Source organism: Cygnus atratus, chromosome 1 (genome assembly GCF_013377495.2).
Source record: "Cygnus atratus isolate AKBS03 ecotype Queensland, Australia chromosome 1, CAtr_DNAZoo_HiC_assembly, whole genome shotgun sequence".
NCBI classification, from domain to species: Eukaryota; Metazoa; Chordata; class Aves; order Anseriformes; family Anatidae; genus Cygnus; species Cygnus atratus.
This window is the reverse complement of record NC_066362.1, coordinates 200,079,040-200,096,702: the sequence shown is the minus strand read 5'-3', so window position 1 is coordinate 200,096,702 and position 17,663 is coordinate 200,079,040. Positions and strand designations below refer to the sequence as shown.

Here is a 17,663-nt window from a genome sequence, read left to right as displayed (position 1 = left end):
TCTTTTGTCCTTTTGTAAACGGCAAGTGTTTCCATTCCAGCATCTTCGCTTCCAATCCCACTCACTATTCCATCAGACCAGGCTGCATCAGCTCAACACGACCTGTTCACACCAGAACTTCAGTCACAGTGGTTTATACAGCAAAAGTAATAAATTCACTTACTTGTGCAAGTCTTGTTGTATTTAGGGTTCTCTTGAGGAAACCCTTCCAAACGGCACTGGAACCTGTGCTGCCAAAATTCCTGAAACCATGGATTTCGGTGATTGGTTTCTGGCCGAAGCTGCAGGTAGTAATCATCAAACCATTTCACGTCAGGAGACTGGAGCTTGATCGTTATTCCACCAACGGCTTCACGCTGATACCCATCTGTCACATCGTACCTGTCTGCCCAACCATCACTGCAGGGATAAATGAAAGAGAGACAACATTGACAATTCAACAGAATAAGAAAAGAGCTTTCTCAAAAACAAAATTAGGAGCCTAAGAGCACATACCCACACTTGTGATTCTGTGTGCAGTTTAGTAAAACACCTGCAATACTTCTGCTAGGATTCAGTGTTTTTCTTTTCCTTATGTTTGCTTGTAACTGGCACCTTCTACATAGATGAAATATTTTTTATCCTCCAGGTAATTGAAACAACATTACAAATCACAGATCCTGAAATCTGCTGTGTATAAACAGAGCTCTGCATCACACAAAGCTCCTGTGAGCTTTGGGGAGAAAAATTGTGGAGTGTTTTACTGACACTGGGATGATGCTTCTCTTACCTGAAAGGAGATGACCTTGAGGACAGGATCTCTGACAATGCCAAGAGGCAGTGAAACAAAGCACTGTGTTACCGACCATGCCTCTACTGCACAGTGGGACATGGAACAAAGAGCTAGAAGCAAATTTTGAATGAGTTGACACTGCTGAAGCAGAAATGCCAGCTCAGAGTTCAGCTGCTGTGATAGTACAGCATTGCATCTGAAGCAATAAATCCTCTCTGCAGACACGACTAATGAAGTTGGGCAGAGCATTATGCAGATGTCATGTTTTACTTCTGTTTCTTGGTTGTTGGTGGTTGGAGTATTATGGATCTTGTGTGGTACTGCACCACACAGAGAATTTTAATTCCCTTTGGTTAACCTCTCTGCTTGCAACACTCTGACCACAGGTAGCTAACAGAAGTGACTGAAAACCCAATTCAAACAAAATGTCCCAAACTTCTTAGGGTAATTCCCCTCTGGTTTCATAATGGAGTTCCATGGAAGTACTGACATTTATGAAATTTCACTGAGCTCTATTAAAAATATGCATATCTCATTAGAGCAACGCAGATTTCTACTCTTTTATCATGAGCATGATATTTCAGATTTTCAAAAGCCCCAGGTCTTACTGTCACAGAACTGTAGAATATTCTCAGATTCTTTTTTACTTTTTTATTTTTTTGTTCTCTAGAAAGGCACTGATGTTAATGATTGTAGAGAACAACTTTAAATACTAAAGGTTGAATAACTGAAGGATTAAAAAGAAGAAAAAAAAAACTACCTTAATTTATTTTATTTTAAAACTTCATGTATTGTTCAAAGGTAGCCCTAACTATTTTAAGCTAGTCATGGAGTAACTGGTGGAGGTGACCTTTCACTGTATCGTTCTGTTGTTCTATTTTGACCGTCTGATGTCTGGTTTAAACTTGGCTCCTGTATTTCAGATCATGCATTTCAGTCTGCTGCAGTCACCTGGTCCCTAGCACATTCCGTATTCTCTACATGGAGACTCAGCTGTCATCACACAGTGCGGAAGTCAAGACCTCAGACAGGGACCCCTTCTGCACAAGACACTATTGTCATGAAGCTTGGACCCTTGACTACATCTCACAAACACAGCTGCAATGTCAGTAAATAAAAGTTTCAGCAGTGCAAAAATAATATCCAATATCTGAAAGTAAAAGGAAGGGATTACTAAACATGCTTCAGATTTCAAATGCACTGATTTACTCAGCACAAAGGAGTAAAATACACATTCATGAAAGGAGGGATGAACACTGATTTTCAGCCTGAATACAGCGCTTGGAAAATTTACCTTTAAGTTTAGATCCACTTAGAGATGTTAATGTTAGGAAGTTAATTAACAGGAGTTAATGTTCCCAAACGATCTCAGGAGGCTCACTATAGGCAAACAGTTTCCACCTTCCATCAGGACTCTGTAGTGGTCAAAGACTTAGCACACTTTTTATAGGTTATTTTGTGATAAAAACTGCAGTTTTTTTTTTTTTTTTTTTTTTTTTTTTTAACATATGAATGATTTTACCTTTTCTTTGAAACATTTATCGTAATCTTTGGCAAGATTTTAAGCTGTTTTATCCATCCTCACAAAATCTGACAGTTTTTATGAATGCAGGAAGTGATAGATTTTCTGTAGGTTTAAAAAAGTATTAATAATACTGAATGGAATTTGACAGAAATAGAGCTGTGCTGTCAGTATCTGAGCTTTATGAGTTCCCACATAAACAACTTAGAGACTGTTTTCCTGTAATTAATTTCTTTATCATTTTTCTGAAGAATAGCTTTGTAGACCTAATCCAGCAGAGTGCTGTAAAATTTATAGTATTACTTTATGAATAGTTATCTCCTCTAAGAAGATTTGCAGCAGAGATATTATTTTAAAACTTTAAGTTATTAAAAAGATAGAAATAACAGCTTCAAATTGCATAACTCTTCTTCTCAACTTTTCCACAGAAGGACTTCTTAATTCAACAGAGCTGCTTTTCATTCAAATAAGTATTTTAGCTTAGCTTCTTGGGCCAGAGGCTTTTGGGAGGCTTATATAAAAGATTTACTCAAACTGTGCATTGTAGAGACAACAATGTAGAAACAACACCTCAAACAGACAAGGTAGCAAAGCAAACACTAGACTAATGCCTTAAAAGCCAGTGAAAGTGATTTGCATAAAAATGCAAAGGCACCAGTAGTGTCTGATATTTTAATTCTGCACCCATATTATAGTAACAATGCTTATGCGATGTCAAAAACAGGATGATATAGCTGTATTTGTCAGATGCCTTTGCTATTCTCTGAACTCAGCAAGGGTTGTGAAGGTGAGGGGGAAGAGAACAAGTGTCTCCTTACTTTCATACAGACTTCACAGTCCCTCCTTAGAACTTCTTTCTTCTCCTAATGACTTAATTGTACTTCAGTAGCTGGTGATAACATTGTACTCCATTCGTTGCTGTGTCATGAAAGGTTAACAGTAGTATTACCCATCACTAAAATCTGCTGGTTCAAGTGGAGAAAGGTTTGGAACCCAAAACTAGCTGAAAGGAGGAGCTCCAGCAAAAGCCTGTTATAATCTCCACTGTCACCCACAGAAGCGGTGAGGTTCATAGGCTTCCACTGACACAGGGCAGGACTGTGCACTCGTGAGGGAGACAGTTCTTTCTGTTAGCAGTGGACTCGGTAGGATATTTAGGTAAATAAATGTTTAAGAACAACTTCCTTATACGTGGTTAAAAAAGTCCAAGTGAACAATACTCCAGTAAAGATATGAAAAGGTCCAAACAGCTTAAGCAGGACTTGAATGTCCTTAACAGACCATTACACATTCTTCCCATCACACCCCCTCTCCCCTTGCGTGGGCTGTGCTTTTCAGTCTTATTCTGATTTACCAACCTCTTGATACTTTTCACTTACATCCTTGTGCATATATGCTTGTAGTTTGAAATGGAACATTTGACTCGTATAGAATCATAGAATCATTATCTCATTTTTCTCTTCATATGACCACAAATTAACTTTCCTTGAAGGCGTCTAACAGTTTAGCCATTGCTTTTGTTGTACAAGCAAATGAATTAGTTGTTTTGTTTGCTTGTTTGTTTGTTTTTCCTAATGTATGTTCCTGCCATCACAGCAAGTTACAAAGACCAGCAGTCATCTTCAAGTGTAACACAGAAACATGTATTTTGGGATCATCCCTTTATTTTTCCATATTTTTCTTTTCAAGTAATACAAGACCCTGTTGGAAGAGGCAAGTTATTTAAAGGTGTTGTCCCATACTGAATGCGTACTTCCCTACTGTTTGTCATGATTGCTGTACTAGCAAGTTTCACACAAGCTTGAATTGTAAATTTAGGTTTTAAACTACAACATGGAATTTTAAACAGGGCAGCATAGTCTACTTTCCAGATAGGTCTGGCAACTTACAGTGTGTCTGTGCCTGTTCAGGCTGATGTGTCAGTATGTGAGCCACCCAGAGTAACCTGACAAACAGGGATTGCGAGGTTATAGAGAACAGATAATCCATTTCTCGTCCTTGGGGAAATGTTGTGTATATCCATGTCACCATAGACAGCATCTTATTCTATGATATATAAAACCTTCCAATTACAAACCACTCTTGAGTAATTTATTCCCACACTCAACTACATTTATGAGCAGAATGCTCTTTCCCATTATGCAATAGAATGATTCTGACTGTAGCTTACAGCCATTATTTCTTATTCTATTCAAGAGATGAAGAACAGACTGAAAGTCAGCCAAATACCTCCTCCTTATATCAGTCAGTGCAGTGTAGGTGCATTCTCAACTTCATAGGTGAGACATATATCTATAAAGATATCTTTGCAGTCAAAGAGAGCATTTTATACACTAGAGAAAATATATATTCCTCCAGCTCTGGTACAAATATGCTTCTATGGATTCTATCCTTGACCCTCCACTATATCTCTACAAACTCTCTTCTCTGAGGATTACTTCCCATTGCAAAGGGAATAAACTGAATATCACCTCATAACTTTATGTGCCATTAGTTCTAACATTGTCTTTATTGAGCTAATGAGCCACCTCACTCACATTTCTGACTTTAATGTTTGGAGACAGATATTTTAGTAACAGAATATTCCTAAAAGCTGGAAAAGGTGATATCAGAACTGAAGAATAAAAGACATTTTCTTGCACCAAAACCTAAGTTATTTACCTCTGCAATTGTTCTATGTACCAGAAATAGGTGTTGTTGTTTTTTAACTGATGGGCAAATGTTCTAAATATGATCCCACCTAGACTTAAAGTTAGAGTTGAGTAGGAAGAAACCTTACTGTGAAATGAGGCAGTATTTGCACAGCTGCAGCACCAAACCTAAAAGCCCCTTGCTGAGATATCTGTCAGGTGTAAGTGGTAATGCATATATCTCATTCATCAGCTTGTCCAGATAGAAAGTTGTCAACAAGATAAGATGACTATGACATGTGCAGATCTGGCTGGTGTTAATATTACACTCACATCTAGCACAGTGGGGAATTGTCTTTCAGGATTATGGCATGTTTTCCCTTGTCCAGTTCTTTTGCATTTGTATTTTTGACAGACTAATGTCTGGTGCATTTTCCTTAAAGACTTGCTGTGTGATATAGGATAATATCTATACTATATTAAATAAAATATATATCGTTGTTAATGCTTCTAAAAAAAAAAAAGAAAAGAAAAAAAAAAGATATTTAAGAAAATTCTTGTACTCCAGAAATAAGGAATCACAGAAAGAAAGAAGGGAAAAAGTGACTTTTACTTTTGCAGCACTAACAAGAGATGAACCTGAAACAGGAGGGCAATCATCATAATGTTCCTTCATCAGATCTTATTTATATGTGTACACTGTCCCAGCTATGAGTTTTTGAAAGATATGCTGGGGTGATGGAGAGTTTAGTGAAAATTATCCTTCAGCAAACTGAGGGGCAGTACTCTGCTCCTGTTTCAAAGGTCTTTTTAGTTTACGTACAGGACATCACAGCATAGTTTTATATCACAGAATATCTCCAATAGGTGACAGAACAGAGTCATCAATACTTATAAAATTTATTAACGAATAAATGTAACAATTATTGAATAAATATAAATATACAATGAAGTCATTCAGTGCTTTAGATCATTGCTGTATATACAATTATTTTTTCAATTTTGAATGCAAAAGTAGAGGCAAATGAAACCCTATTTAAATGACGGTTGCACAGCAGTGACCACAGAATATGTCACAGAGCCCCCCGCTCCCGTCCTCCCTCACAACTCTTGGTAGTAATGGGAGAGAATAAGTCTTCTGACTCATCTAGATGAACATACCTGGTCACATAGGACTGTCACTATAGGACAAGTATCTATTATACTGCATGCACATAGAAGATAGAAGTGCAAACTTTTTAGGATTATGTTTGCTATACTAAAATGTGAGAAACCTAATTGTGGCTTCCTGGATTTTCTGTTTTGTTCTTTCTCATCTTTCTTGTAACAAAGCCAGCACCAATAAGAGCTTCCCTGGATGAGTGGCACTATTGTGCAGACTTCAATCCACCTTGACTGTCATATACAGGGATTGAGAGAGGAACAAAAATGAATCTTTGACAAGAAAGTGTTGATACCCAAGAAAGATGAGATGCAGTACCACACCTGTTGTGAAGCAATCTCCACCTGTTTGAATGAAGTCTGTTGGTCTCCTCTGGAAAGAAGCATCATAGAGGGAAGAGAACATTCAAGCAAAGAAGAGCAGAGCAGAAAGCTCATGTTTGAAGTGTTATGAAGAAGTCATCAAAAAGGCAGTTAATGATTATACAGACAATTCATTCAATATGCATGGTGGTGATGGCTGCTTTGGGCTTATACAGTACAGTCAAGAAATTCCTAACCCTCTTGAAAGGCGTTTACAAAAAGGTAAAGTGAGCCATTCCCTGTAAGCAATGAGCTAAACATTTAATTGCAGAAAATGTCTAGGAAAAGACAGAATGGATATTGCTCCAAAACCACTCCACATCTACTTCATATTTAGCATTAGGATCAGCCACATAGAATATGTTACTGATGTCAATCTGATTATCATGGGTAAAAGGGACTTGCAGAGCTGATTGATACCTTCCATAGGACTAGCAAATTATTAGAGTTGCACATTACTGTAAACAGGTCAAAGGAAGAGAACTACTGCCAACTTAAGCTAACCAGTTTATTGTGAGAGGAAGAGTAAAGAAAGTGTTGTCTTGCAGTTTAGTATGGGGAAAAAGCTTCCAAAGACAAATTTAGGACAGCTTTTAGTATCAAACTTCCCAATTGGAAAAGCAAGTGGTTAGCACAGTTGACAGTAGCAACAGAGGTAGGGTGTCAGTGAGGAAGTGAGAAGGTGGTCTAGAGAACAGGCTTGATTGAATTAGCTGTAGATTCACAGCTTGAAGTACTAAACGCAATACTAGGAGAGAGATGTGATAACTGTATTCAAGTATATAAAAAGCTGCAGCAGAAAGACCATAATTTGTTTATCATCTTGATGTAAGCATTCATGACTTAACCTGGAAGGAGAAAGATTTAATTTAGACACCAGAAAAATGTTCCTCACAGTAAAGAGCATAATGGACTAGAATAGACTGGAGACTCAGGGCGGGGGTGAGGAGGGAGGAAGGAGTATGTCAATGAACTGGTGAGGCAAACATCCATCTGACAGAAATGGCCCTGCCTTGAAAAAGGGAGGACAGTTAGCTACCTATCTACATCTGTTCTGCCCTGTATTTGTATTAGTTTATGTTAAGGTTTGACATATCTAGGAATGCTGATTGCATAAAAACCCAGTGGATTAGAATAAAGAATGCAAAGAAAATTAAAATACTGCCTCTCCCTCGCAATTTCCCCAGCTTCTCATGTCATTTTGTCTTGTTCCTTTTCTCATTATTTTATCCTTTTTTCTCTCTGCAGTTGCTGTGTGAAGCATCAACAAATAGCAGAAATTGATTTAGGATTAATCATGTGTTTGACATAGCTAACTCCAGTGATGCAGTCAGAGTACTCAGGGGTGTGAAGGGAACTCATATCTGTGCCCAGCAGTCAGAATTCCCGTTCTAAAGAGAAATTACCCATCCAGAAATTACCCATCCAGAAAAACACTTCCTTAAGTGCAAGATGAAAGAAATTGGGGAAAAAAAATAATTTAAAAAATATCCTAATTAGAGCCAGCTAACATTTTACAGAGTCGAGATATTTTAAATGAAAAACCATTTTTTTCCCCTCTGGATTAGAAATGTTTCTTTATGTTGCATTTTTAATTTTCTCTCTTCTCAAAATTACTCTAAATGAAAATTACACTGGTTTCTCTCCTGTTTTTATTTTTGTTGTTTTTATTTATTTATTTATTTATTTTGTGAAAGGAAGGGGTTTAGATATATTTTCCAAGTAGCACCATCTTTTAGTATAATTCAGTTAATCCTTTGTGCTTTTAAAACAGAAATTCTATGTTCTCTAATTTAAACACTTTGGCTAAAACTCTGAAGTAAACACAGGTTTGGTAGTTTCAGACTACCCACTCATTTCTGAATATCCTAATCTACAATTCTGTATTGTTGTTGCCACAGACAAGATCTGTTACTTTTGTGTTCCATCTCACCTCAGTTACAGGAGCTGAAACTCTAATACCAGTTATTCAATGATAAGACATCAGATCTGAACAATATCAAAGTGATAGCACAAATTGACATGCCTACATACTAAATGGATGCAGAATTTATTTATTTATTTTTTAATGTTACGAGTCTTTTATACCGTTTATGACATTTCTTAAATCTCAACTACAGGGTTCAGATTTTTCTTGATAACTTTGTCTTTAGTGAATGTTTTCAGATTCTTGAGGAGTCTTCCAAGGTAGTAGGAAAGCCTGCAACTTTTGAAGGCCAGCTGGATTAAAGTGTTTCAAATAAGACAATTCTGCACTGATAAAGGGATGAAATAAATACTATTTTTTAAGTTGTTTTTTTTTTTTTCCACATTCCATTTCCACAATACCTTTCAAGGACAGTTTCAGATTTAAGTATCCCTGAAAAATGCCAATTCCTGTTATATTTTTGTTGTCTTTCCATGCAGAATCCTGATATTACAAATCAGAATTGGAGCTTTATTGTGCTGAGAGTCAAGTATATGGAGGAGGATACACAACCCATGACTTGAAGAGTATTACTTATAATCTGCTTTAAAGTTTAACAAGTGCATGTGTTGGACAATAAAAGAGAAGAGCAAGCTGGTAACACTGTGCAAATTGGCAGTCCCCAAAACTACTGCTACCCTTCATAGTCCCTGTATTATAAGAAGCTTTTATTGTAAACTTATTTTAATTTTATTTTAATGCTAAATTAAGCAACAGTGAATTATAAATATGACTTTTTGCTAATGGGGAGATTTCCATTAGCTGCTCACTTTGAAAAAGTTAATCTGGTATATAACATCAGGATATCAGGTATACACTACCAATATACATTAGGTATAATCAGATTTATGGGGAAAGATCAAGATTAAATTTCTTCATATTTTGAAATGTGAAACCATCCTCCTTAAAGGGTGTGTTGTATTAATAATATATTTGGATTGTTCAGCTAAGAAATGTTGATACATTATACAGTCAAAATGTGAATGTCCTTTTACACTAGTGGGATACAGCATAGAAAGTTGGAAATATGACCACTGGTTTATTCCATTAAGTAACTCACTGTATCAAATACAACCTTCTAGTAATTCATTCTGGATAAACTATTATCAACTACAATCAAACGGCATGAGTCAATAACAGTAAGTCGGGAAATGCAGCTTTAGGATCTGTGTGAAAGCTCCCTGGAATATTAAGTGTACATTTCTCAACCACTGTTTCTAAAATTAGACAAAATGCTAAGAGATACATGTATACAACAAAAATAGACTCCCCACCCTCCCTTTTGTAAACATTTCTATTTATTTTCTGAATTGAAAATGCAGCAGTATCTTGGGATCAGTTGGGCTGATTTCTTTTTCTCTAAGGTCCCTCCTCCCCTTCAATTTATAGCTAATGCTATTACAGTTAATGAGTGCATTCATTAGGCTGTACACTGGTCTTTTTTGTTATGCAAAAATATGTTTACAGGCCACATAATGATGATGGAAACTGCTGTTCTGCCCACGTGTAATCATTCTCCTGCCAAAAAATCTGACTGATAGCATTTGAGAATATATTTGGGAATTTTTCTTCACCTATGTAGGAGTTTGTTGACTGAGTGGCTGTCTTTAATTTTTCCTTCCTTTTTTTTTTTTTTTTCCCTCTTTCATTTTTTTTTTCCTCCTATATCTTAAAAGCTCTAAAAACATTAAAAAGTCCTCCTGCTCTTCTGAAAAGTGCTGCCAGTTTGCAAAGGTAAATTCATTTAGTTAAATGGTGGTTGTGGGGAGAAATTGCTCATGGTGAGCAGCTGTAAATTATTGCATTTAGATGAGTTCATTTTGTATTATAAGTCTATGCAACGAATGGGAATTCTTGTCTTGCTGCCTGTTTTTTTTTTTTTTTTTTTTTTTTTTAGATTACAATTCCTAGTCTTTGTCTTCTTTTTCATGCATATTATAAAGATAAATGAATTTAAGGGTAATTCAAAGGAAAGAAATTAAGTGGTTATTTTTATGCAGCATGACACAGTGTTTTCTACAAGATGATATCTAGAAGTAACTATGCAGTGAATTTGGCAGATACCTTGCACAGGAGAATACTGGTACTAATTACTTGCTGAGTATCCAAACTTCCCCGAGCTGAGAAAGGTTGTGATGGCAACTTGCAAGATTGGTAGTCTATAGCAACATCTAATTTGCATGAAAACAGAGTTTTACAGCTGTCTGCATCTGTAGTTCAGATCTGCACAGTAATTCAGCCTGACTGTAGTCTGTTCTACAGAAAAATATATTTTGTTTCTAGAGTGTGATGCCACTTCTTTATGCTTGCAATCTTTTATAGCTAGTCAGACTAACTGGAGGATGTTGTACTCAGACATATCAATTGTATGGGCCATTCCTTGAAATTGAAGAGATCTAACTGGATGTTATCCCTTACAACACCAAAGATATTCAATTTGTGCCGTTTTTTTTTCTGTTGATTCCTGAATAATTCTTTGATGAGCAGAAGGTAAATATCAAACATATTACCACAAAGAAAGGTATTTTGGATGCCTAGACAACTTTACAAGCTCTTAAAGTTGTTTTTCCTAAGATCTAATGTAAATCTGTGCTGAAATTTAAATCCTTCACTTCCGTAAGGGTTGTTTTTTGCCTTTGTTTTTTGAGCAATAGTTTGCATAGACTTTCAGGCTTGTCTAGACTAAATAAATTCATCCCACCTTTCCTTTTAATAGATTTTTTCTAGACTTGCTATAATTCCGGGTCTCCTTCTTGAAAGTGACCAGCTGGTCCTTGTCTTTGCAGACACAGTGCACAGTGCTTTGAAAGCACCAACAATCAGTCAATGATCTGTCCTGGCGCTCGATGGGGATACCAGTGAACACCAAAGTGAGAAAGAATTTAATGGGCTAAGCATGAGAGGGATTGACTCTCCATCTGGGATCTACATAGACAAGGACATAGCACCTTGGGACCTTCTCATACTTGTCTACACTGAAGTCAGCAGGCAGTTCCTGTATGGTTCCCAGTAGGAACCACTAGGCCTTCAATAATAGGGTCAGAAGAGGAAGAAAGCTTGATGATTTTAAGCTTGATTTTTTTTTTTTTCTCTCATGACAACATGTTGGGAAAAGAGGAACAGGGAGCAGAAACCATTTTTTTTTTTCAGCTTTCATATTAGATAAGGGCAGCCAAAAGAGCAAGTAAAAGCAAAGGAAGGAGTATATGCTATAAGAAAACTCAAAAATATATTTGGCCTATCCAGCTTCATCAAGCTGGACACCAGAATTGCTCCTATTGCTCAACTTTGTTATAGAGGAGAAGGACTACTTCAGATCCTTGAAGCACATTTTCCAAATATGGCTGAAGCTTCTCTTTTCAACAATATTAAAGCTGTTGACTCATATTTATAATTCACTCTAAGCTCCTTAAACTGCAAACTTCTCATAATGACAGCCTAATAAAACACCACTTACATAATGTCAGCAGCAGCAGCTAAGAAAAACAGGAAAGAAAAAATGGTTCATCTATAAAACATTTCAATCAAATAAGTGTTTGTACTGTGAACATGCTGATTTCACTAGCAGAAGTGAAGATTTTCTATCTTCCCCAGAATGCCTGAATTCTGTATGGCATCTCAGACACTAAAACATCTGTAATGCAATGTTATGCACCTATTAAGCCTATATAAGCAAACGCTAAAAAAGTCATGCCCAGAAGTCGGGTCTTGGCAGAAATGAAGGAAAAATTAACTGTCTTGAAACACTGTCACAAAGCCATTATATATGCAAACCATCCCCCCCAAATGGAAAGGGCATTAGGATGACATTGCATGCAGGAGGATCCTTAGTTTGTTCTACGGCAGCACAACATGATTTATTTAATTTGCTTGCATAGATTGCAAGGATTTTTCATTATAAACAAGTCCACCAGGAGAAAAATATCATATTCTGAATCAGAATTAGCTTTTATGAATGATTTACTGGGGCTGCCATTAATGGAATGATTCTCCATTAGACATCCAGGTACTGCTTTTATGAATATGCAACAACATTCTTTGTAATAAATTCAATTGTACTTGTAAGATTGAACTGATAACTGAGACAGCCTTACTACTTAACAGATACTTCAGAAATGGGTAAAAAATTGATCTGAGTAAAACCATGCATTTACTTGACAGAAAATGCAATATATATATATAAATGTATGTATAGATGTATGTATAGACCTGTATATTTATATTTCTTATGAGTATATATTTACAGCATTTTTCCCTTAAAATATAGCATGCAACATTTCTATACAGTTGTTATTATGTGCTTTGTTGTAGAGAGTTGTGAAATTGTTAAAACTATTGTAACATCATGAAATATAATTTTAAAGAACATTTGAGATATATCTTATTGTTTTTATAGAAGAATATTTTTAGTCATAACTAATATACTTAATTTTTAGGCATACAAATGAGGAAACAATATGAGTGAATCAGTACATATGCGTGTCTATGTGTTCTAAAATGGTGCAAACATTAAACAGTGAGTTTAAAAGACAGACAAAATAAAATCTAAGTGAAAAAATAAATTTTACATATTTTATCAGATATTTTTAATTATAATGTATTAGTACTAACCCTTCTTATTACTTTGGAGATAATTTGACTAATAATAGAAAATTAGAAATTTAGGGGTAAATCTTAATCTCGCGCTCATGTACTAACAAATGGGACATGGAACAAAAAGGTGAGGATGATACGTTAACATTTTTATTTGTATTTTTAGCATTTATTTTAAAACCATACGTAACTGTAAAGGTTCCGCTAGCTTAACAGTGAGTTAAGCAGATTCTTATCTATTTTTATAAGGAAAGCTACAGTTCTTAGATATCCAGACTTCAGTGTATGCTCTGTAATAAGTCAAGAGACTAATATCAAACTGGCAACTCTACAATAAATTGAAAGTTTTGTGCGTAAAGTTTTTGAGATGACAATGTTATGTATTTTTTCATAGAAAAAATAAGTCGTTTAAATAATAAAATTTAATAATTAACACCCAATTAATAATAAAATATAAATAAATTAATATCACAGCCCCCCAATGAATCAGTAATTTCATTTTTTTTATTTTTTATTTTTTATTTTTTTGACAAAAATGACAAATATGAAAAAGGAAACCAAGTCAGACCTAGAATAATGATCCAAGCAGAGTAGATATGCTGAAATCCCATTCCTGCTGAAATAAACTGGAGCTTTGCTACTGTCATTAGTCAGGACTGCATTCCTAGCTCTGTGACAAGATCAGGACATAGCCCTCTAATTAATTCAGTGCCTACCTTTAGGTAATGTAACTGGTATTACCACTCACATTGGTGATACCATTCGTGTTGGTATTGCCTGTAGTTACCCACAGACTTAAATTGGTAGAACTGCTGTAATAAACCCTTTGTCTTCTTCAGTTCAGAATAACTCAGATGTCAGAGGTGATAAACATAAGTTCTTTCAGTCAACTGTTTGAGGATATCAAAGAACATGTTAATGGTTATCAGAGGAGGAACATCACAAAAAAAGGTGCATTGTTGACTGAAGGAACAAACTGAGTCAAAGACCTTGTAGACCGAACATTTCATCACTGGCCATACAGTTCTCAAAGCCAGTTTCTTCTTGAAAAGAGTGTGTCATAATAAATGTGCTGAAATGACATAGCTAATCTATAATATATACATCACAAGATATGTGAAGCCTGAACTAGAAGATTCTTTGCTGCAGCAAATCACAAATTTCTTCTAAGACTCACAGCAGGTCTCCACAGGAATACATTCATATCTAGTTGGTGTAAATAATGTGAAAACAAAGATTGATATCATTTGCTACATATTTTCTTTTGCTGAAGTGGGCGTATTTCTTCTTTCTGCAGAAAGCATATTTAAAAGCATTCTTTTCAAAAGAGAACACATATCTATGCACTCAGGCTGTTTTACATCAACTACTTGAGTTGGCTACTGCTTGCAATTAGACATTTTAAGTGACTGCAATTCCCACAATAAGGCATTGACTTGATTTCTGTATTGATGTCCACACAAGCAAGACACATTTAGTATCATAAAAATACAAAGCCTACTTTACTATACCCAAATCAAAGCTCACAAAGCCCAGCGTTCTGTCCCTGATAGTATCCAGTACAAAATTCTTGTACTCAGTCAAGACCCAAAATAGAATTGGATGGTTTTAGCAAACGCCAGCTCATGTTCTCCTACCATTTTACTGGTGAGGATTTATGTCTTTATCATAAACCACCAGAACTCTGATGCAAAGTGGTCTCTAGGCACATGAGATGATTCCAGTTTTGGGTGAAGTGTGTAGGTCAAAGAGCTTTTCCCCTAAATTACTTCCAAAATAAAGTACAGGAAATCTTAAAAAATGTGCAGCCAGCCAGACACACAAAATTCACACTGAGAACTTTTATGGCTCCTTTATTGTACAGAGTTGTCAGAATCTGGTCTTAGCAAAAATAAACCTGAAGCCCAGGGGTGATCTGCACCCTAGGTGAGTAATTGTGTTCTGCATAAGAAATTTGCTTAAGATGTGAGTAGGCAATGTAAAAATTTGAAACCAAATGTAGTCCAGAATATATTTGAAAAAAAAAAAAAAAGCATAAAGATGAGATCAGATCGTCTCACGTGAAGTCAAAATGTGCCAACTAGGGAAGTGATTGTCCCCCTGTACTCGGCTCTGGTGAGGCTGGACCTCGAGTACTGTGTTCAGTTTTGGGCCCCTCGCTACAAGAAGGACATGGAGGTGCTCGAGCGAGTCCAGAGAAGGGCAACGAAGTTGGTGAGGGGTCTGGAGAACAAGTCTTACGAGGGGCGGCTGAGGGAGCTGGGATTGTTCAGTCTGGAAAAGAGGAGGCTCAGGGGCGACCTTATCAAACTCTACAGGTACCTTAAAGGAGGCTGTAGCAAGGTAGGAAGAACTTCTTTACTGAAAGGGTTGTTAGGCATTGGAATACGCTGCCCAGGGAAGTGGCTCAGTCACCATCCCTGGAGGTCTTTAAGAGATGTTTAGATGTAGAGCTTAGTGATATGGTTTAGTGGAGGACTTGTTAGTGTTAGGTCAGAGGTTGGACTGGATGATCTTGGAGGTCTCTTCCAACCTAGACGATTCTGTGATTCTGTGATTTTTGACAATATCTTTATCTAACTATAAATCTGAAAAGAATAAAGGATTAGTATAGGACTCAACATACTTTGGGTGAAACACTACTGACAAAAGTGCTTACTCTCATGCAAAGTCCTTAAGACATCATAATCAGGCTTTAGGTTGCAGAACTGTGGCTATGGTTACCACCAACGAATACATGTGAAATGTATCAGTATCTCCATGTCTTTGTCTCTGCAAACACAGACTTGTCGCAAAAAGTACACATTCATCTGAGACAGTTTTATTTATTTATTTATTTTGAGCTAAAGATGTGATAGAAAAGGCATAGAAAAAAATAGTGTTACTGGTTTACAGAAAAACTAAGCACTTACAGGTTATTTATAAACTTTAGATATTTGTTCTGTAGTACAATAACACAGCATTTTTTTTTTCTTTGACAAGAGCTTTAGAAAATTGTATTGTAAAGTACGTTCCAGAATTGAGTTATATACAGAGGTATAGGAATGACATAAATTTTAGGAAATAGTGATGCAAAGTGAAAAACTGATTCTTTTTAGTAAAATTAATTTTAACTTCACGAAGTGCATACTCTTCTATAATGCAATTGTATTTCACAGAGGATGTTGGATACGTGACATTTGAGAAGTACCTTTTAAACATTTCACAGTTATATGCAATGCAGAATGATTCCATCTAGAATTTTTTCTTACTTTTCTTGTATCCAGGCCTTTGACATACTAAACCAATAATAACTTATGATAATAGAGTATAACCTATCATGACTTATCAATTAATTCATAGCAAGGCCTTCTTCTGTGACAGCTGAGTAATTGAAAGCTCTCTAACTAACACAGTAAATTATGTGGTTCAAGTATATGATTATATTTTCTCACTATTCCTCTGTAAATAACTGTAAGAATAGATCCCTTGTTTAAAATATGTTGTATACACATTTCCATTTAGTACCCTTTCATTCAGCGTTCATACTTAAGTCAAGGGCAAGACTCTTAATGACTTCAGCTATTTATCACTGGCTTCATGGGCAACTCAAACATCGTTGCTGGGAGTAGTTTCATGAATCTATTTCTGCGAGTGTGTTTGAACCAAACCTTAACACGAATATTCCAGGTACTGGAAAATTGGTTCCACTTTTTATGGATCAATTGTATGCTTCAGAAACTTGACTGTCATCAGTCAGTATGAACTAACAGCAACATGGGCTCTATACATATGCTTTGCTTTTCTATATCTTAACTTCCCAGTTGTCTAGGCCAGTGATCTGTAGTTTTAGTTCAGTGTCTACAATATTCTAGCTATTTCATAAAAGATTATGGGAATATTTCTGTACCATTACAAATACTAAGGAAATCAAATCAAATCTGTTTGTCAAAAGAAAAAATAATTGTTCAAAGCCAGACACAATATAATGATCTGAATTCATATCCATGTTGCCAAGCAACAATTTACAACTAAGTAAATATAAAAGGAAATATTAGATAAATAAATTAGATAAATAAAGATTAGAAATATGAGATCTGTTAGATCTCTGATTAGAAATATGAGATCTGTTCCACACCAGATGACTAAACCATGTTGAACATTAAACATATTTTCCTTAATGAGAGCCCCAAGAGATATTCTTGTGTTTCACTGGCATAAAAGAGATATTAATTAAGGACATGGATTTGCTTTACTAGCTACATATGCATGAGAAAAGGTAAATTTCTGTCCTCCTTCAGAGACATTTAAAAGTTTAGTAGAGGGAACCTGCATGCCAATTCTAATTCATTTTCATTTCAAAGTCTATTGGAATATGTATTCTGAAGCAGTTAATCTCAATCAATTTGCAACAAAAGTTGTTCTGACTTTTTTACCATCTAACCCCTTCAGCAAAGCTCTGGCTCACAGTAGCAAACATGCTAGTCTAGCTAGATATTTTAAATGCCTTTATTGATCTTTTGAAAGCAACTCTATCATGATTAAATGAAATTTGATTATTTCAACAGAGTCTTTGATTATTTTTAAACATATGTTATTTAAAACAATATTTACTGTAAGGCTAGAGTTCTTTTATTTTTTTTTTCCTTTTAATTCTGCATTAAAGATTGTCCTACT

At 35.7% G+C, this 17,663-nt stretch overlaps 2 protein-coding genes across 4 annotated transcripts in view; both read right to left on the bottom strand.

Annotated features, from left to right (window-relative positions):
- The window catches only part of CTSC (cathepsin C), a 770,970-nt gene that overhangs the window by 142,559 nt on the left and 610,748 nt on the right, over nt 1–17,663 (bottom strand). The gene's annotated exons all lie outside the window — the stretch shown is intronic.
- Nucleotides 1–17,663, bottom strand: part of GRM5 (glutamate metabotropic receptor 5) — a 278,573-nt gene that overhangs the window by 64,168 nt on the left and 196,742 nt on the right. For all 3 annotated transcript variants that reach the window (XM_035542529.1, XM_035542530.1, XM_035542532.1), the window contains exon 3: nt 164–399. In XM_035542529.1, the coding sequence (XP_035398422.1) occupies nt 164–399 (236 nt within the window). The remainder of the gene's footprint in view (nt 1–163; nt 400–17,663) is intronic.